The 21,875-nt window shown below is 41.7% G+C and overlaps 2 protein-coding genes across 7 annotated transcripts in view; one reads left to right on the top strand and one right to left on the bottom strand.

The window, feature by feature from the left end:
• The first annotated feature begins 49 nt into the window (after positions 1 to 49).
• Positions 50 to 10,167, top strand: EMC4 (ER membrane protein complex subunit 4). Of its 2 annotated transcripts, XM_004712673.3 has the most exons (5): positions 50 to 232; positions 591 to 705; positions 8,837 to 8,990; positions 9,443 to 9,603; positions 9,804 to 10,167. In XM_004712673.3, the coding sequence occupies exons 1-5, from the start codon at positions 147 to 149 to the stop codon at positions 9,837 to 9,839; spliced, it is 552 nt and encodes a 183-aa protein (XP_004712730.1). In that variant the 5' UTR covers positions 50 to 146; the 3' UTR covers positions 9,840 to 10,167. The 2 variants fall into 2 exon arrangements, with proteins under 2 accessions (XP_004712730.1, XP_045143819.1); XM_045287884.1 differs by lacking the exon at positions 591 to 705 and having other exon boundaries at positions 155 to 232.
• SLC12A6 (solute carrier family 12 member 6) overlaps positions 9,995 to 21,875 on the bottom strand; it is a 103,248-nt gene continuing 91,367 nt past the window's right edge. For all 5 annotated transcript variants that reach the window (XM_004712669.3, XM_004712670.3, XM_004712671.4 and 2 more), the window contains 6 exons: positions 21,248 to 21,417; positions 19,109 to 19,240; positions 18,446 to 18,553; positions 18,057 to 18,241; positions 13,883 to 14,016; positions 9,995 to 13,089 (listed from right to left, as the gene is read on the bottom strand). In XM_004712669.3, coding sequence (XP_004712726.1) covers positions 12,998 to 13,089; positions 13,883 to 14,016; positions 18,057 to 18,241; positions 18,446 to 18,553; positions 19,109 to 19,240; positions 21,248 to 21,417 — 821 coding nt within the window. In that variant the 3' untranslated portion in view covers positions 9,995 to 12,997. The remainder of the gene's footprint in view (positions 13,090 to 13,882; positions 14,017 to 18,056; positions 18,242 to 18,445; positions 18,554 to 19,108; positions 19,241 to 21,247; positions 21,418 to 21,875) is intronic.

Here is a 21,875-nt window from a genome sequence, read left to right as displayed (position 1 = left end):
CAACTTCCCGACCGGAAGTGACGCATGTGGTCGTGCGCCGGAACTGCGCTCGTAAAGGGAGGCGAAGAAATTGCGGGCTGTAGCGAGTTTTGCGGTCAGCGAGTCCCTTTGAAGCGGCTTGGCGGCTTTGGGACGAGGCGATTGTCATGACGACCCAGGGGGGGCTGGTGGCCAACAGAGGCCGGCGCTTCAAGTGGGCCATCGAGCTAAGCGGGCCTGGAGGAAGCAGCAGGTGAGGAGCCCGGTCAGCGCTGCTGACATCGGTGTGCTCACTCTGTAGCAATGGGACCTCACGCCCAGCGCTGTGAAAGGATGGGTGGGACACACACAGCACACACACACACACACACACCACACCACCACCACCCACCCCGGGGAGGTAACAGCTGTATTGCGGTGCATGTTTCCATGCCCCAGAGACGCTGATTTCCGCTCTCCCAATAGGCAATGGACTGTTGAACTCACTAGAGTGCTTGGTCTGATTTGAGTGGGTGCATCTGAGGATCCCTGTACCTTATTGGTAGAGCAAGAAATATGGGAAATGAATCGTGGAAGGCTTCAGCCTTAAGTTTCTTGGTTTGGTTTCTTAGGGGCCGAAGTGACCGGGGCAGTGGCCAGGGAGACTCCCTGTACCCAGTTGGTTACTTGGACAAGCAAGTGCCCGACACCAGCGTGCAAGAGACAGACCGGATCCTGGTAGAGAAGGTACAGACGTGTAGATGAGCCAGCCCCGACCTAGAAACCCACCCTCTTCTTCCACGCAGCGTAGGGACGCCTTACTGTGTTGTTATATGGTCTCAGGTTAGTTCCAACTCAGTCGTTTCTATGATCGAGCCCACTGTAGCGTCAGTTCATCTTGTGGAGGGTCTTCATCCTTTTCACTGGCCCTCTGCTTGGTACCTCCTCCGGAAACCAATCCCTCCTGATAACTTGCCCAAAGTATGTGAGATGTCTTGCCATCCTCTTTCCTAAGGATAAGGCTGGCAGTACTCCTTCTAAGACAGATTTATTCGCTCTTATGGCCGGCAGTTCATGGTATATTCATTATTGCTTCACCAGCACTGTAATCTAAAGACATCAATTCTTCATTCTCCCTTATTCATTGCCCAGCTTACACATGCATATGAGGTCATTGAAACTACTCTGGCGTGGGTCAGGTGCACTTTCAGTCTTCAAAGTGTTATCTTTGCTTTTTGAAACTGTAAAGGGGCCAGGGGCTTACGTGGAGAGCAAATGTTTTGAGAATGATGAGGGCAATGAATGTACAAATGTGCTTTACACAATTGATGTATGTATGGATTGTGATAAGAGTTGTATGAGCCCCTAATAAAACTATTAAAAAATAAATAAAATAGAGGAGAAAGGGGGAACAGATGACAAGGTCTACATATGGCCTCCTCCCTGGGGGACGGACAGCGGAGAAGTGGGTGAGGGAGACGTTGGATGGGGTAAGATATGATAAAATAATGATTTATAAATTATGGGGAGGAGGCAGCGAGGAGGGGGGGAAATGAGCTGACACCAAGGGCTCAAGTGGAACGGGTGTTGTGAGAATGATGAAGTCAACATATGTACTAATGTGCTGGACACAAATGATGTATGTACAGATTGTGATGAGTTGTATGAGCACCTAATAAAATGATTATTAAATTAAAAATAAATAAATTAAATAAACTAAAAAAAAAAAACTGTAAAGGGGTCTTACGCAGTAGTTTTGCCCAATGCAATATGCTGTTTGTTTTCTTGACTGCTGTTTGCATGAATTAAATGTGGATCCAAGTAAAATGAGATCCTTGCCACTTTCAAACTTTTCTCTATTTATCTTGATGCTGCTTATTAGGCCAGTCATGGGAGATTTTGTTTTCTTTACACTGAGTTGTAATTTATACTGAAACCTTCATGAGTAGTGCTTCAAGTCCTTTTTCAGCAATGGCAGTTATATAATTTCCATATCACAGGTTATTAATGAGATTTCTTCCATTGGTGAGGTTGTATTATTCATCATATAGTTCTGTTTTGCAGATTCAGATAGAAGGAGTACTGTATAGTGAAAGGATACAACTCTGGTGCACACCTTTCCTAGTTTTAAACCATGCAGTGTCACTTGTTTTGCTTGCATGACTGCCTCCTGGTTTATACATAGGTTCCAAATGAGTGCATTAAGTGTTCTGGAATTTACATTTTTTGCGATGTTATATGTAATTGGTTATGATTCACACAATGGAATACTTTTGTACAGTCAATAAAATATAGCTAAATGTCCTTTTTTGCTTCTTTAAAACATTTTAATGGTTTTATTGGCACTTGATTCACATACCGTACAATTCAGTAGTTCAGTCATATCACAAAGAGTTTAGTTGTACAACCACAATCAATTTTATAGCACTTTTTTTCCTCCCTGATTAAATCACTTTTAAAATGATTTACCAATGTAATCACCATCAGTTCTAGTGTTCCCTTCCCCCTCCCTTATAAATTGTTTGCTCCCCCAAACCCCTCATCCTCCCTATATCCCACCCCCCTCCGTTACCTCCCCTAAAAACCCTTGCATCAGTTCTTAGCTCTTATGTATGTACCCCTGTGCTTCACAAACTGGAAAACCAAACAGAAACAATAAAAAACTGGGGTGGGAGAGTTGTAAGGATAAAATAATAATAATACAAAGATAAAAATACAAATAGTGATTAAGAAAAAAAAGATGAAAAAGAAAGAAAAGATCACCGTTGATATTTAAAAGGCCAGGTAAGAAATTTTTGTCATGGAAAAACCAAGAAATACTTAACACCTAGAAGAATTTCAGGTTGGGTCAAGAGGGAGGTCAACTGACCAAGTATCAAGCTCAATACAGTATAATCATGATTATTATTATCTCTTTTTGACAGTAAAGCTGTTCAAGACCCTTGCCTGTGGCTAGAGGGGATCTGCCAGCAGCTTAATCTGACTAGACATTCTGCAGATGGGTTTTGGGTTCCCACTGCCCTCCATAGCCTTCTATAAATTGGGTGTTTGCAATTTACGCTCTGATAGTTTTCCCTTTGTCATAATTGAATTTTGTTATTGTCTTTGGATCACTCAAGCTGGTGTGCTTCTTCCATGTGGACTTAGTTGACTCCTCCCTTAGGTGGGTACAGTTCTTATTTGTGCCCCTTCTATCTTTGCATAATTCTACCTTCTTTGTTCAACATTTTGCCCATAACCCAAACCCACTGCTGCAGTGGAATCTGACTCAAGGCTACCCTATCCCAGTAGAGTAGAACTGCCTCACCAGGTTTCTGAGACTAAATCTTTACAGAAGTGGAAAGCCTCCATCTTTCTCCTATGGAGCATCTTGTGGGTATGAACCACTGACCTTGCAGTTAGCAGCCCCGTACTTAATCCACTGTGCCACCAGGGGTCATAATCCTTCAATGTTACAACTCAAGGCTTGAAATTCTTCAGTTCTTGCAGTTACAGAAATGATGAGTGCTTTCTTCCTTTTGGTTTTCTAATTCCAGATCTTTACACATTTCATTATTATACTTTGTCTTCTTGGGCCACCCTTTAAAATCTTCCTTTCAGCTCTTTACTTCAGCATTTCTTCTGTACTCGAGCAACTTTCAGAGTGTCTTCTGATATCTATAGTGGTCTCTTCTTCCTTTTAAATGGCTTTTTTTGCTTTTCTTCTTTATGATGTCCTTGATATCATCCCAGAATTTGTCTAATCTTGTTATTGGAGTTCAATCCATCAATTCTATTTGTGAGATGGTGTGTAAATTTAGGTGGTCTCATTCCTTCTCCTTCAGCTTCCCAGCACAACAGCTAGAGTGATCCTTTTAAGACATTTCGCTGAGCATCTATAGTATTCTATATAACTTCATGATAAGCTCAAACAACAGCCCCCCTTGCTGCTCCTTAAGATGCCAAACCACCTTCCATCTCAGGGATTTTGTATTTGTCCTCCCTGTTTTTTGAAAGAACAGGTGCCTTGTATGATTTGCTCCTTCGTTCCTCTAGGATTCTCCTATGTGAGTTGTGCCTTCCTCATGGCACTCCCTATCCGGACTCTCTACTTACATGCCTCCACATTGCTGTTAGGTGCCGCCCAGTCGGTTCCAACTCATAGCAACCCTATAGACAACAGAAAGCAATACCGCCCCTGCCCGGCCCTGTGTCATCCTCACAGTTGTTCTTGTTTGAGCCCACTGTTGGGGCCGTTGTGTCAGTCCACTCATCTAGGACCTTCCTCTTTTTTACTGCATCCTCCACATTGTGCCTTCCGTTAGGGACTAGACTCACCTGATGTCTCCGTAGCTTTCAGTCTTTACGACATACTTTGCCTGGCTTCTCACTCTTGTAAGCACCCCACAGGCGGGGTCTTTGGTCTTTTGTTCGCTGGTGTATCCCAAGTGCCTGGAAAAGTACCTGCTACCTTCTTTCCCTTTCTAGCTTGTTCTTTTTATTGCTGCTATTAAATCTTTCTTTCATAGAGTCCATGGAGTTTTTACATGGAAGTGAAGGCCATTTTCATAGTGTTATCCTATGATTTTTCATCTTGGTATATTAAGCTGTAGTATATGATGGAAAATTATTAAAATTACATGATAATCTTAAAATATCTTTTTGAAGAATTGTTCAGTTGGTTTGAAATTTAAACTCCCAGACGACAATGGGAACCCAAAATGCATCTTCAGTGTATCTAGTCAGGATAAGCTGCTGGCAGATCCATATGCAAAGGTATGGAACAGCGTTACTATGAAACATAGATCTTTGTAATCCTGATTAGGCTGGATAAAACTTGATACTTGACCAGTTGACCTCCCTCTAGACCCAACCTAAATTTGTTCTAGGTGTAAGGATCTCTTGCTTGATATTTGGATATCGATGGAGGTCTTTTCTTTCCTGCTCATTGTACTTTTATCTTTATATTGCTATTGTTTTGTCCTTACCACTTCATTTTGGTTTTGTTCTCTCTTGTTTCCATTGGGTTTAACAGTTTATGGAGCACAGGAGTAGATGCATAGTGTTAATAACTGATGCAAAGGGAAGGGAAAAAAGAGGAGCTGATACCAAGGGCTCAAGTGGAAAGAAGATGTTTTGGAAATATTGATGGCAACATATATACAAGTGTGCTTAATACAATTGAATAATGGTTTGCCATACGATTTATGAGACCCCCAATAAAATGATTAATTAAAAAAAACTGATGCAAGGATTTGTAGGGGGATTTAGGGTGGGTAGCGGGGGAGAAGGGGGGGGTGAGGGGATTTCAGGTATAAACAGTGAAGATGGGAGGGGGAAGGGTGCACTAGAACTGAATGCGATTACCAGCTCATTTAAAAGGTGATTTAGTCATTGTGGGGGAGGGGGGCTGAAGGGGGGATGTTCTGAAGTTGATTGTGGTAATTATACAATTCTTCTTGACAGGATTGAATGATTGAATTGTGTGATGTGGATTATGTGCCAATAAAACTGAAAAACACATTACCATGTAAAAGATCTGTCAATGACAAATAAGGGGGGTATATCCTTTATAAATTTGGCAACTTATTTTAATGTGGTAAATAAACTCAATGGGTAGTTGGTATATTATTTTCATACAGCTAAATTTCGCAATGCAAAATCATTGCATCGAGGCTCATGTCTGATATTAGCCTCCACCTTTCCTTTCCCATAATGTCCTTTCGGTATTTATGAGGTGCTAGAAAATGTGTGGAATGTTTCTCCCTTCTTTTATTCTCTGGGAGTGTGTAGGTTACATGTTCCCAATCCTTGCACAGTTTCAGTATGTTACCTTTATACTGCTATCAATTTATACATTTCCTCTATTTTCACACGTGCCGATGTGAAGTTGTACATAGAATGATCACTGCAATCATCTGAGGCTCTGTTGGCGTGTCCTTTTCATTCCTGATGTTGAGTATGTGTGTCTTCTGTCCATCATCAGGCTCACCAGAATAGATTTTAGTAATCTTAAAAAACAAAATAGAGCATTTTCTGTTTCCATTAACTTCTCTTAGCTTTATTTCTATTTTCTTAAGTTTAATGTCTTATTTCTCTAGCTTCTTAAGGGGAGCCCTGATAGTGTGGTGGGTTATGCATTGGATTGCTAACTGCAAGGTCAGCAGTTTGAAACCACCAGTTGCTCTGTAGGAGAAAGATGAGGCTCTCAACTCCCATACAGACTCACTGCTTGGGAAAGACAGAGGGGTAGTTCTGCTCTGTCCTAAGGTTGCGGAGTCAGAATTGACTTGATGGCAGTGAGTATGGTTTTGAGATGGATAATTTTTAGCCATCCATTATATATTTTAAGGAACTCTGGTGGTGCTGTGGGTTAGGTAGTGGGTTGATAACCACAAGGTCAGTAGTTCAAACCCACCAGCCAGTCGATCCTCAAGAAGGCTGAGGCTGTGGGTTCCCATGAAGGTAAGTCACAGAAATCATGTGAGGGCTGCTATGAGTCAGAATCAATTTGATGCACATGGGTTTGTTTTTTGACTATGGACTTAAAGTTTTAAATTTCTCAGCGCAACTCCGTGTCCCATAAGTTTTAATGTATAGTATTTTTTAATAATATAAAACTTATATTTTCAATGAATAGTTTTTTACTTCTAGACTACATGTTCTCAAATAGGTTTTCTAGTTGTTTTTAATTTCTCGCTTAGCTGTTTTAGTCAAAGCACACGCGTTGTATACTTTGAATTCTTTGTGTAATCTTAGTTATATTAACCCCTTTTCCATGGTTCAGCAAATGGTTAAGTTTCTGGAAATGTTTATTTGAATAAGAATTCGGAGTTGTTGTGTGGTGTTCCAGATGTGCCGTCTGTTTACTTGTTCTATTGATTGCGGTTCTTAACTCCCACTACGATTGTGGATTTATTTTTTCATTGTAGATACAAAAGTATCAGGCAATCTTTCTTTTAGTCACAATCATGGAGTGAAGGAATGACATCTGGAAAGCCTTCAGAAAACCCAACAGATGGTGAAGATGTCAAATGTTTCCTAGGAGAGTTTTCTTGCAGCAACATGGAGGAAAGAGGTGGTGGTAGAATTGCAGGTGCAAACTTGCTCAGAAACAGGGAATTTGGATTGTTTTAAATTTTACCATTATTGGTACAATGAGTATGGGACCTGAGGGTGGTGACCAGAGATTAAAAGTTTTGTCTCCCCCCAAAAAAAAGTTTTGATGAAACTGAAAGAAAAGGGGATCGGGCCCATGGATTATAACAGGTCCTGCTTGCTACTTAACAGAGAGAGATTCATTTACTCTGGTCAGGATACCAGTTAGACCTGGAACTATTTGTATGGTCTTTCTCTTTTTAAAAAAAATTTGATGTCTATATAAGATAGGCAGGATAATTCATCCCAAGGAGACAGCGACAAGAAAGACGGGTGGGGTGGGCATGGGAGAAGAGAAGGTAGGGGGAAAGGCAAGAGTTCTAAAATTGAAAGGAGGGTGTAGTGTTCCTGGTAGTGCTTGATCAATTGAAGTGTATCTAAGAGGAATTACTGAGAGGCGAAGAAGGCATAAACATGATAGTGAGGCAGGAGGAAAGAAAAAAGTAAAAATTATCTCTATATAAAGTATGTATATATGTAAATATATAACTAGGTGTGTCTGTGTGTGTGTATATATATATGTATATATATACATATATATACACGTATATATATATATATATATAATATATGTATATTATTGTTAGCATCAAGGATTGGAGCTGCCACCCTGCCTTCTAGATGAACTATTTTGCTCTTGAGTCAACCTATTATTCAATATATTTCATATTCAGTGTAGTCATGATTGAACCGAAGAAACTTTCGGCAGGTCACTTCAGTTAAGCAACACTCTTTTAACTTTATGAGCTTTAGTAAAATAAGTTCTGTGTATATATATATATATATACACACACATGTAAATACAAGAAGTAAGCAGATGACTCTGGGCCTCCACCTAAATCTGACCTCAGTACAAAAACCATTTGTTCTAATAATGTGGCATTCTACGAAACTCACTTTCCTGATCTGCTGAAGACAAAATGGGTGTCTAAGAAAATGTGAAGAAAGCTAAAGGAGTCAGATACGGCGTCTGGGGTCTTAATGGCTTGGAGTTAAATAAGCAGCACCTATATAGCAGGGAAGCAACAAAGCCTACCTGGAAGAAGTACACCAACCTATGTGCTCATGAGGTGTTGACAGGATTAATAGTTATCAGAAATTCAAAAACAAGCAATCAAATTGATGGGAAAGAGCGTGAACAAAGTGGAGACCCAAGATCCACCTGTAAAATAATTGGGCAGTCCCTCACAGAAGGGCCACACACAAGAGATGATAAATCCAGTGTGCGCTCTAACAGATGGAACACTCTCCTCTAGTTCTTGAGTATTTCCTTCCCTTGCCATTAAGGTCTTTGTTTTACATTATTATTCTTGCTATACCTGCGTATGTTCATTTGTATACTTAAGATTGTTTGATGCATGAAAGCCAAGATAGCTTACCCTTCAGAAACAGTAACAGGAATAATGATTCCCTGAGGAGATGGGAAGGGGTGGGGAGGGGAGGCTGATAGCAAGGACAACCGTATAACCCCACTCGAGGGGAGTGGATAACAGAACTGTAGGTAAATGGATATAATGGTGGGGAAAGATACTACGGCCAAAAATAATAAGGGTTCCTGCAGGGGCGCACAGGAGGAGATAAAAGGGAGCTGATATCAGAGTTCAAGAAGAAAGAATGTTTCGGAAACCGATTGTGGTAGCAATTATACAATTATGGTTGATCTAATTGAATTATGGAATGTTACAATTACCTGTCAGAGCTCCCAATAAAATTAAACATTTTTTGTTGTTTTTTGTTTCAGCGCTGCTGGGATATCGCCCTGGGTCCCCTCAAACAGATTCCCATGAACCTCTTCATCATGTACATGGCTGGCAACACTATCTCAATCTTTCCGACTATGATGGTGTGTATGATGGCCTGGCGACCGATTCAGGCACTTATGGCCATTTCCGCGAGTAAGTATTCTTGAAATAAGAACCCTTCCCAAGTTTCAAGATTTAAAGGCAGATTCTTCGGCAAATCCTGATTAGAACTCTGACCTAGCTCTTGCCAGTTTGCAGGGGATGGTGTGCAGGGGTGTGGAAATGGTGGTGACATGGAGAGGAAACGCACTTAACGTGGTTTCATTTGCTTCTACTTGTCCCGTTTGCTACCTTATTAGTTTGGTTATATTTATAGATGGTTACCAAACCCCCCCCCCCACCAGTTTCATTTATTCACTCGCACAGGGTGTAACTCTTTCCAGAAACCGATCACTCCATCTTTCTCTCACCGAGTGGCTGTGGGTTTGAACTTCTGACCCTTCAGTTGACAGCCAAGTGCACTTAACCACTTTGCCACCAGGACTCCTAATGGTTAGCTTGATTCCTATTGGGGGCAAACGTTTTGACACCTTTTATTTCAACAGCTTTCAAGATGCTGGAAAGTTCAAGCCAGAAGTTTCTTCAGGGTTTGGTTTATCTTATTGGGAACCTCATGGGCTTGGCATTGGCTGTTTACAAGTGCCAGTCCATGGGACTGTTGCCTACGCATGCGTCAGATTGGCTAGCCTTCATTGAGCCCCCTGAGGTAAGGCAAAAGAAAGTTCACTTTGGGTCAGCTGGACTATTTGATGGTGGGGGAGATCTAGTTGGTATTAGAGATCGGGTCTTAAGTACGAGCTGTTAGGAATTTGGAAGTTGTCTTATTTTAGGAATAATATTACATGATGGATTCTCGGAGTTATTTCAACACTCTTGCACTACTCACACCTATTTTTCTTGTTTCAGAGAATGGAGTTCAGTGGTGGAGGACTCCTTTTGTGAACCCGAGAATGAAGCACTTGGCACCTTAAAGATTGGGATCTCATTTTACATACATTTTTGTTTCTCCTTTTACTTACCTTAAAAATTACCACATGCTGAAAAGTAAAAGGACAATTTCCATACAAACGCACAGAAACTATACCATAACACTTGACTGAAAATAATGTAGAAAACTTTATTTATGTTTCCAGTACAGAGCAAAACAACAAATAAAACTATAACTCTGTAAAGAAAAGAACAGTTGCTGCTAAATCAATCACAGCAGCATTTCCTCTCAATAAATTAAATGTCCGAACAAAAAAAGTTGCACGTTTCCCATAAATCTATTTTGCTTAATATATCACTTATATTTAACACAAGATGGAACATAACATTTCTGCTGGAGACACTAGTGGAAGATGGGAGAAACTGATGCTGGATTCAGACTATATATACATGATGAAAGGAAAAACTGGACAAAGGAGCACAGACTCGGTGTAGTTACTACATTTAGTACCCACAGTAATGACTGTTTAATATGTTTGGGGAAATGAGGATTGGTGGGGTTCGTGGGGCCGCAGGAATCGCAGGCATTTAAAGGTATGGCCTGTCCTGGTGAAATCATGCTTCAAAAGCTGACTGGTCTTATGTGATAGGCAGGAGGTCTTTCTCTTCCCTCTTGAAATACAAAGCCCCTTTCCCCTAAGGTGCATTTTCTTACCAAGTTTTCAGTATTGCTTTATGTGCAGTGATTCAGACAAGACACTGTGCAGACAAACAACACAAAGACATGAAATGCTGTAGACAAGATATGAATATAAGCCTGGCCTGATAACCATTCTTTCATGTAACAATGATTTTGTGTTTTTAGGGATTGAAGTAGAGTACAGGCAGTTCCCTAGTTACAAACAAGGTAAGTTCCTACCTGTGTCTAAGTCAAATTTGTAGGCAAGTCGAAACGGGCAGAGGTGGTTTGGCCTTGTCAGTGACTTAAAAAGCTGCAGGTGAAGGTGACTGTGATGTCTGGTGGTGAACAGGGCCTTGTTTAATCAGTTCCAAACTAGGCCCATTTACATAATATCAATGGGCAAGTCTTAAGTTGGACATTCATAACCCAATGACTTATTGCTGTAATGGCCACTTGCATTAATAACCACAGAATCCCTTATACCTTTTTAAAAGATTCTTACAAAGTTTTGATGATGAGTTCCTCTAAAAGTCACCTAGTGGGACCAGTTTTGTCGTGGGTGGGGCGAATAACCATAGCACTTTGGCCAGGTGTGTGTGTGAATGCAAGGAAACTCTTGGCAGACTGACCTTCAAGACCTAGTATCCATGCTGGATTTAGCTGTACTCAACAACGGAGTGTTGCAGTGAGACTTGTAAACAGTACTACTACCCTCCTGCAGAAGGAGAAAAAGTTCCGAAGTGGGCTTAGATGTTGGGAGAACAAAGTGAACAAATCAAAATGACCCAATTTCTTCAGGTCTGTTGAAGGATTTTCCTGTTTCTAATGGTCAAGTGAACAATCTCCTGGCACCTAAGTAACTTGCTCCATATCCTGCTGGCTAATCAAAGAGTGGCGGTAACAACAAAGCGAAACTTTAAAACAGCCACAAGTGTGGCAAGAATACATTTTTCCCAAATACCTATCATTTGAAATAAAGATTTCAGTACACATCTGAAATTATTGCTCAGCCAGACAGGTAAAAGTGTCCTATGCTTGGGAGTCAGGACTTTTAATGAGTGTTTTATTAGCTAGGGGTGGATGAGGGGCAGCTAAGCTTGCAGAAGTATTTCCTTGGCACATTTAGAGCTTTCTGGAACAAAACGGAAGTAGCAGGCTTGGATAACCTCAGCTCAGAGCCAAGTTGCTGCAGTCAGAATGAAGAATACAATTCAAAGCAAGAGGGAAATGCTCATGTCCGAGGCACATAGTTGAACACCTCAACTTTTCACTAGCCTTGGAGACGACACCCAGGCTTTTAGTGAAAGAAGTTTCTTCAACTAGGCCAATGCCAATTCATATTTCACTTTAGCAACAGAACTAGAGAGTAGCAGCTCGGAAACTCTGGCACTACAGGTACATGAGTATGGCTCTATAACTGCAGGTCCGTTGCTGGATTCCCCCTTGACAAGATAGTCCAGACCTTTTAGGGCACGATCCGGGCCAGTCTTCCTGGTGTGTGTGCCTCTGGTTTTTCTGACCGATGCTTATTACTGAACTAGAGGACATGACAGACAAGAGGGGAACCTATTAGTCAATGTTCATCAGGAGTTGTATTTCTTAGATAACAGCCTTTGTTTTATCCCTGTCACATAACCATAGGCTGTATTTTAATAAGTGTTAAAGAGCTACTTTGGGGTTCCTTTACCTCAACCATCTGAAGTCTCTGAAGAATTATTTACTTTTTTCAAAAGCAATTAGCAGTAAAACATTAGCCATGTTACAACTATAGAATAGGTTTTCTGAGTTGGAGAAAGAGACAACTGAAGTGCACATCGGCACAGTATATACCCTGGGATCTGGCATCATGGAGGGCTCGTGCTGCAGGAAGCTGAGGCTGCAGCCAGGCTTCAGCTTTTATACATTAGGGCCCTAAGCGAAAACTGATTCCTAGAGAGCAACGGATACATGAAAAGCACATGAGCCTATAAAGATTTCCATTTGACTTGCTAAAGGTTGTGCCCCACAAGGGTATTAGGTTCCCATCTACTTGGCCATGCATGCTTAAGATAAGCCTGTGTCTGACTGCTAGCCCAAGGGGGCTATTGTTCAACCAGGACTTCTGAGACTCATTTTAATGTTGGATGGTTCCTTTCTATCCTCAAGTGAATATCTAGCATCACTTTGGGCAATTCAGTTTACTGGCTTAGCTTGCTAATGCTAACTTTATGTTCACTGGTACAAAGCATGGCTTCTAAGATTTGATCATTGCTCTGATGTTCACGGGACATTTTCTTCTATAAAGACAGCATTATATGATCCAGGAGCAAAAAGCTGATCCATTTGTACCATCCTGAACAAGTAAAAGGCCCAGCTCATTCATGGTTTGGTGTGATGTATATGGAATATACATTTCTAGTTGAACGGGAGTGGTAATAGAGGGCTGGTGCTCCCAGGGTCGAGGGAAGTCTTCGTGTATGGTGGAGGCCAAGCAGAGTCATTCCGAAGCAGACTATGAGTAAATGGTGATCACTTCACTGCCACCACCCCGGACCAGGAGGACTCGTTCAAGTCCCTCGGTGAGCACTTCTAGGAACTCCATGTCTTCACAACTTGTCAAGGAGACAAAGGCAGAGTAAGAGTCTATTTTATAACCTGTTATTGTGGAAATCTGAATTGATCAGATCCGAGCTGCAAAACTGACATACCTGTCTTCATTATTCTATGTTCAGAAGTAAAATAGCCTTAACTGTGAATTCAATTTAGCCCTGGAAAAAAATCCAGGGATCCAGACCCTCTACATTTATAATACAAGACACTATTTTCCATTTGTTAGCCTAAATGTTATTTTTTAAATGGGGATACTCAGTGTGTATAACACTCAAGTAATGTGTTATTTTACATAAAAGGGTTAGACAAGATTATATATAAAAAGCCTCAATAAGGCAGCTTATAGGATTCCTCACTGGCATCGGGTCACTTCCAATTCATAGTGACCCTGCAGGCTAGTGTACAACTGTCCCTGTCCTGTACAAAAGAGGCTTTGCAACGAGGGGAGAGCCTGGTCAGGAGAGAAGAAGTGGGTAATCTCTCTCTAGGACTGTCAGAAAGGGTTCTGTCCACTGAATACTAGATGCTGCCTTGCAAATACATCACCTACAAAGTCTTCAGGTTGGCAGAAAATGTATTAACCCTAAACTCCCCAAGAATAGATACATTTCACTACCTTCTAAGAATTCTTGCCTAGGACTTTAAGCAGCTTGCCCTCCTCAACCCAAGGGGACTTGAAATCATCAAGAGCTTTTTTTTTATGGTTGTCTGGTTGTCGCATCTTCAAAAAGGCAAAATAAGCTGAGGGGTCTTTCCCTACTGGCAACTCCATTCGGAGAAAGGATACAGTTTTCATCCCCCTCAGGATTCCTGGGTGGTCCAGGCATATTCAACAAGACCAGTTTTGCGTCATGGGACTTGTTCACTATAACCTCATTAAGCTTGACTGCTGTATGCATCCTCCTCACATTGGACTGGTCCCTGGGGGGAAAGAAACAAAAGTGGTGTACAATCAAAGAGAAAAACCAGCCATACAGTCAACCAAAAAAACCTGCGTTACTTCTTTGATTAACATACAGAATTGTTTTTTTCAAGCTCCTTTCTTAAAAGAACATTTTGGAAATAAACTAAAATTGTCCTTATTTACATTATTTGACCCCACTAAAATCAGGAGTGAGTTGAGGAATTGTGGATTTCAACATTAGGTTTATGTAGGATTTTCAGCATGAATGTTGTGAGGGCCGTCAAGGCAGTTCTGATTCGGTGACCTGTGTACGATGGAAAGAAACACCGCCCGATCCTGCGCCATGCTCACAGTCCATCTTGCCGAGGGCTTGCCTCTTTCCCACTACCCTTCTACTTCACCAAAGCGTCTCTAGAAACTGGTCGCTCCTGAAAGCCTATGCAAAGTAGGCAAGATGAAGTCTCGCCATCCTTGGCTTCTAAGGAACATCTGGCAATCCACGGTACGTACTTTCAATATTCTTCCCAGCACCGTAATTCAAATGTACTGATTCTTCTTCGGTCTTCCTTATTCAATGTTCAACTTTCACATGCATGTGACATGATTAGACATAACGTAGGTTGGCTTAGGCACACCTTAGTTCTCAATGTAACACCCTTACTTTCCAACACTTTAAAGGGGTCTTGTGCAGCAGATTTAACCAAATGCAATGCATCAGTATGAAGAGATGGGGCCAAATCACAAAAACTAGACTTCCAAGCTTCTGACATATCTAGAGGATACCTGGAGCTGTAATGGCTGTTATTTAATGACCTTATTTCCCCCCTTTTTCCTTCCTCTAAGTGGTAAGGAAGAATGGACAACGGATGGGCCAATACTAAAGGGTCCCTCCTTTATATCGACTCCAAGCTCGAGTGCTGCCCTTCTCTGAGGAGGAAGCTGAGTGGAAGGAAAAGTGAAGTCGTTGGCTAGAATATGGAAAGAGACCGAGCTGTGGGGCCTGCAGATCTGGACGTCTACTTGAAAGCCCTAAAGGAAGGTCACTTGCAGTTTCATCATCATAGCACCAGTTACTGTCTCAAATGCTTAATGTGATTTCATTTCATTTTCACAGAAAACATTAAACAATAATTCATTTAAGAGACTAAGTAGTAAAATAATCTAAGCTTCAGAACAGTTAGATTCCCAAACAGGCTTAAGACAATCTCATTACCGCAGGGCGGTTGTGAAGAGTAAATAAGGTAGCAATGGGACAGTATTGTAATTTGAATATACTGTATACATGGAGTAGCAGTAGGAAGCATGCCTGGTTGGCACAAGTGGTTTGTGACTGACTGCTAACCACAAGGTTGGTGCTTTAAACCCAAACAGCAGCTCTGCAGATGGCATAACAGCAGTGCTTCTACACACAGGGTTGTTAAGGGCTCGGAAGCGACTCAACGGCACGCACATCATCATCCAGCCCTGTGAATCGCCCCTTCTAAGTTCATATTGTTCTGTCCAGTCGAGACACCATGATGCATCACTTGAGCTATTACTCTCTGTTTCCTTGTCTTGTTCTGCTGCAACCAAAACATCAACACTTTTACTCCCACTTACAATGTTATGAGAGCTTCCTGGGGGGAAATGTCTACAAGGGGGTGCTGAGTAGGGCTATGTGGGTAGCTGGTTTTGGCTAGTCCTAACAAAGAGCTTTACAATCTTGTGTTTGTTTCTGGTCAGTTCCCTCCTTCTCTTTCCCTACTCTGTATTTTCACCATTCTTCTGAGTGCCACAGGAGACGAGCAGTTCTATGACACTGCATTCGATCCCCAACCTTAATTTCTATAAAAGAGATTTCCTTGGGGGGAAAATGAGTAGCTGATACCAAGGGCTCACGTAGAAAGCAAATGTTTGAGAATGATGAGGGCAACAAATGTACTTGACACAATGGATGTATATATGGAGTGTGATTAACAGTTGCAAGAGGCCCCAATAAAATGATTTTAAAAAACCCACAAAACCTCACCGATACCCCAAAAAAACCAAACAAAAACAGGGTTCCTTGGTTCTTAGCTTCCAAAAAGGAACTATCACTCCCTTAGCTTCTGGTTTCCATATTATCTACACAGTTACCGCTAACAAAACCCTTCTGTACCATTCTCTCGTCATTTAGAATATACTGCCTTGTAGGTGCACTTGTTCTTTCAGGTTGTCACACGGTGCGACCCACTCAACTGAATGCTAATCAATCTAAAAGAATGTTCAATTAAACTATTCAACCTAGAGTTCCACAACTTCCTTTTCCTATCCCCTTAAATGCTGGTGTTTTCTGGAGTTTTGCTCTTGAACTTTTAGTTCTGTCCTGTTTGAGTAATCTCACTTGCTAGCATACGATCAACTATCATGCATCCAGTGATGACTTCCAAGTCTAGGGTTAACTTTCTGAATTTCGGACATATGTATCTAACTACATTATGAACACCTCCACAGACACCTAAAACTCTACTCTCCAAAACTAAGCAAATTTGAATTTGCAATTGAGAAATCAGCTGATTAATGTAAGTGATTTTTAAGAAGTTTGTTGAACGTATGGTAGTGGGACGTGCGTAACTTCTCTTACTCAGCAGTGCAATAGGACATGTCCTCAGCCCTCAAGGGTTCACTCCTACTTCTGTAATGCCCATGTCTGTGCTGTCAAACTGCTTAGTTGCCCAGAACTGTAAGAAGTCCTTCTCTCAATACTACCTTACTGATGCTACTTAAAGTCTAGCCTGCAAATTGTCAGCCTATCAGTGAACTGTTTATTAGTGTTTTCCCGGAGATAAGAGCTAATGCAGTTTAACTCAGATGACTAGGTTTATTCATTGTTTTAAATATAATTGGCCTTCCTCCATGAAGAAAACCGTGTTTTCGTTTACATTCTAGCTCATGCTAGTAAAATCTGACCCTCCCTGAGTAAAATGCGTAACGAACACATTACTGAAAGAATAAAACAAATCTAAACTCTCATTCTGTCCCTATCTCGCTTCTAGCCTCATCTTTGGTCTCCTTATATTTAAGCTGTGAAACCATGTAAGTTGCTGGGCCAAACAACACCGGGTTCTCATAAGGTGCAATGGCTTGGAGGGGGACACCTGGACTCAAGATACACCCAAATAAAATGCTGGTCCTGCCGCAGGGTTCCTGCCTTGTGAATAACTGGGAAAATTATAGCACTTCTGCCTCAGTTTTTTGTTAAATAACAATGATAGAGTCAATACCCCATACAATTTTTTACATCACATGAAATGTGTCCTATACTTAATATGGAGCTTGGTACAAATTAAGCATTAATAAATGTTAGAAACCGCTATTATTTACATGTAGATGTTACTTATCCCCATAAAACTGTTACCCAAATTGTTCGCTGAATATTCCCATTACTATCCTATCACAGTTGATAATGCATCATCTTCTGTAACGTTTCCATTTTCAAAAGCAGATTTTTGTGTTCCTTTATTCAGACCACGTTTGCAGCCTTTCTTACAGCATTACAGTGGCCCCCCCACCCCCCACCCCCGTATTCTAATTGTTTACGGCTATGAGACACTTTAGCAGTGTCTTTTTTCTCTAAAGATAGCTAGATGCCTTCTGATATGTAGCAGGAATCAAAAATATCTTTAGGCAAAATAAAATTTTGTTAATTTCCCAAGTATCTAGCTTATAAATTACTTAGAAATGTTTTTCTTCTAACTTCTGCTTGACTACCTTGTGCATATATTACTCTTTTGACTTGCTTGTCCAGATATTTCATTTGTAATTGTATCTCCTTATGATTATCAGTATCCTGTGTTTTCTCATTCTACCTCTATTTCCTATTTCTTATCCGGAACTATGGGGAGGAACTCTATGGTGAGGAAGACGCGTGACCAGCCTGTGTGCCAACAGGCATGTTAGATAAACAATGCAGAGATGCGTCTGGACCTGAGAGTAAAAGGAAGGGCACATTCTACCCTGCTGCATATCCTGCAGTCACAACTCTGACACCAACTAGGATGTCTTATCATGGGATACGGTGACAGGTGGAAAAACTCACGGGCGCATGTTAAGCAGGTCTTGGAATCCTTCCATTGACTTGGCCTTTTGCCCCCGGGAGGCCATGTACTTGTCTTTTGTCCACGTCATGTGCACCTTCTCCTGATAGGTCTCTGTCTCTTCATCCTCATCAGAGCCAATGCTGGTCAATCGCAGCATCGAGTTCCGGTCTTTCACCAGTTGTGCCTGGGGAAAGTCCAACAGAATTAACACTCTGTATCACATTTTCTCTCAGGCTCAGCTTCATGTTTGAAACCATGCAGGGGGAAGGGACTATGGGTGGTGGTCATAAAATAGCTGATGAAATAAGGAAAACATTTGCTAAAAAAGAAATACAACAGTATTCACACTTCACAGGGCCAGGAATAGATCAGCGCAGCAAAGCCTCACCTCTCTGTCCCGCTCTGTTTTGGACAGCCGCATGTGCCGCAGCATCTGGGACCTCTGCTCCATCATCAGAGTGCGCTCGTAAGTATACGCTGATATGTCACTGTCATGCTGCCACAGACAGCACACCGAGGAGGCAACAAGCACAGAGAAGAAAGATGAACTATTCATCTCATGTCAGCTCACTACTAAGTTTGACCAGAGTGGGAACACAAAGCTGAGTAAGTTTCGCCCCTAATTTTACTCAAGTATTGACCCATGTAAGTACATTGGTGTGAGTTATAGATAACGTCTAGAGGCTACAAAAGTCTTTACTATTTATCTTGGGATTACATATTATATGTTTCCTTGGAAACTCTGGTCTGTTTGTATTTTGTTTTTAATACTATCAGGTTAGAAAAAAAAGAGTTCAGGGGTGATTTTACACATGGACTGATGCATTAACAAAACTGCTTAAAGTCTTTAAAAGAAATATAAAGACTGTTAAAGAAAAAGCAAAACAAAAATACATCACATCAGAGACACATTCTACTCATCTAGGCCAACATACTATGGCTTTGCTGGAACTAGGAGACTAATCTACAGCCCTCAAACCAAAAAGCTGCTGGGAATACGAAATCGGGCACAGGGCATCCGCGTTCTTGGCTCTCGAAGCGGGTTTCTCACCATCTCCACCACTTCCACTTCGGCCTCAATGCGCAAGTGGTAGAGGAAGGTGGCCAGGTCCTTCTTCATCTGAATGCTGTTGTCCTCCAGCTGGGCGACCGTGAATATTCGTATGTTACACTTCCGCCAGACCTGAGGGCGTGCCACACATATATGGACAATGAAATACAAGAAGGCAAAAAAGAATGATTTTCTAGAGCATGAGGCATTCTAGCTTAGAACCTGAGCTTTGAACGGGTTCTTCCCAGTTCAGTTAGACTGGGAGGAGACAATTGAACAGACCTGGGATGAGAACCAGACTGGGAAAGTGCTAGGTGGGTGCCTGCTAGGAACATCATTTCTCTTAGGACACAATGGCAGCATGTATGTTGCAAAGGATCCAAATCTCTCCATCGGCAGAGTTGGAAACAATGGTGCCTGGCTCAGAGATGGGGGTCCCCCTGTGCTGCTTTGAAAGTGTGCCATTCTCCACTGTCCTGGCAAGGACACAAATGTGCAGCCAGGCTCTTGTAAAGGCTCATTCTACCTCTTCAAAGCCCCTGTTCCTGGGCTCCAACCTGTAATGTTCCTGTTTCAGTTATCATCCCTCTACATCCGTATTTAACAAAGAGGGTTTGTTCTAATTTCAGAGCATCATCCATACTGAACCAGTTCAAACCGGTGTGAAGCATGCTGAGAGCACCCTTGCTATAGTCCCATGCTACTTACTCCTGGCATTGTACTTATTATATATGGGGGGGGTATGTGTGAGGACAATACACGCCTAAATATGCAACACATTATGCTGAGCAGCAGTTCTCAACCTATGGGTCATGAACCCTTTTGGGGTTGAACGACCCTTTCACAGGGGTCGCCTAAGACCATTGGAAAACACAAATATTTCACAATTACATATTTTTTGTGATTAATTACTATGCTTTAATTACGTTCAATTTGTAACAATGAAAATACATCCTGCATATCAGATATTTACATTATGAATCATAACAGTAGCAAAATTACACTGATGAAGTAGCAATGAACATAATTTTATGGTTGGGGGTGGGGGTGTCACCACACATGAGGAACTGTATGAAAGGGTTGCGGCAGTAGGAAGGTTGAGAACCACTGAAGTAGTGTTTTAAGGAGTTCCTTAATTTCACAACAACTGGTCAAAAGAAAATATGGTATGGGATACTTTAAGCCAGTGGTTCTCAACCTGTGGGTCAAGACCCCTTTGGCGGGGGTGGGGGGTGTCAAATGACCCTTTCACAGGGGTCGCCCGATTCATAACAGTAGCACAACTACAGTTATGAAGTTGCAATGAAAATAATTTTATGGTTGAGGGGTCACCACAACATGAAGAACTGCATTAAAGAGTCATGGCTTAGGAAGGTTGAGAACCACTGCTTTATGCCTATTGAGTTAATTTTGACTCATAGCTGTCCTATAAGGCAAAGTAGAACTGCCCCATAGTTTCAAAAATATATAAATTTTTTTCCCTCCCAAAGAATATACATCTTTACAGAAGCAGCAGACTGCCGCATTTTTCTCCAAGTGGGGAGCTTATCCAGATGAGGAGTCCTGGGGATTAGGCTCAGATCCACCAAATGCTCTGCAGGAGACAGATGAGGCTACGTGTTCCTGTAAAGAGTTACCATCTCAGAAACCCTAAGGAGCAGTTCTACTGTGTCCTGTGTGGTCACTGGGAGTTGGGATAGACCTGATGGCTGTGGATTTTTATCCAGACACCATGCAGATTATAATATTTAGCACCTCAGTCTAATCAGTCTTACTAAAGGATGAGCATATGTGTATGTGTGATAAAAGTACACACACTGTAGTTACGTGTGATTCAAACACACATTAATTACACATATTCTTACATTTCCAGTATTTGGGACTCTTAACGTCTTTTTAACTTTTTTCAAGGATGTGTATACTGTTTACTGTTTTTCCCAATGGCTCATTGGGAAACTGTGTAAGTTTGCTTTCTTTTGGAGATGGGTAGATATCAAATACAAAGAAAACTGTTTCTCTTAAGTTTGAAACTGGGACCACACAGAGCCAAGAATAAGTCTCAACTCTTTCAGTTTGTTTGGTGAACCAGGAAAGGGGGTAAGGAAGAAACACATTTTTTAAAAAGCTGCTTAAAAATACCTTGTGCTGTTTGAGTAGGAACGGCAACAGCATGAGCATGCCCCCATCATGCACAATCCACCACACATCAATGTTGCCCTCGGAAAACTGCTCCACGTTGCTGGGAAAGAAGGAGATGTTCTTGGCCACAAGCAGAGCAAGATGGGCAGCCGTCGTCACTCGAACTGTGCCTGGGAGGGGGGAAAAGGGAGAAGCAGGATAAGTAGGGGAAAATTCCCACGGTTGGCTTGCTTCTGAGAACTGAACACACTACTATCAGGCTATTCCAACTCAGAGTGAAGACACAGGGGAGAAAACAACTATTCCATAAGGTTCCCAAGGCTGTAATGCTATTTGGAAACATTCTGTCTCATCTTCCTCCTGTGGAATGGCTGGTGAGTTCGAGCTACCAACTTTCCAGTGAGCAGACAGATGCTTAACCCGCTGTACCACCAGGAAGGATCCTTATATTCTGGTTGCTCCTGATAACCCTCCCACCACGTCAGGAAAAAAAGATAACCCTGTTCCGATTTCTTCCAGCATAAGAAATCCTTCGTAGTGTGGGTTACACCACATGGATGGATGATTTTGAAAACACCCTAAATAGCCAAGAGACTTAGACTTTAGACTGACAGTCATGGTTTATGTT

Source organism: Echinops telfairi, unplaced genomic scaffold (genome assembly GCF_000313985.2).
Source record: "Echinops telfairi isolate 266 unplaced genomic scaffold, ASM31398v2 ScPeMD7_18;HRSCAF=68, whole genome shotgun sequence".
Lineage (NCBI taxonomy): Eukaryota > Metazoa > Chordata > Mammalia > Afrosoricida > Tenrecidae > Echinops > Echinops telfairi.
The sequence above is the reverse complement of the archived record's forward strand: the minus strand, read 5'-3'. Positions and strand labels throughout refer to the sequence as shown.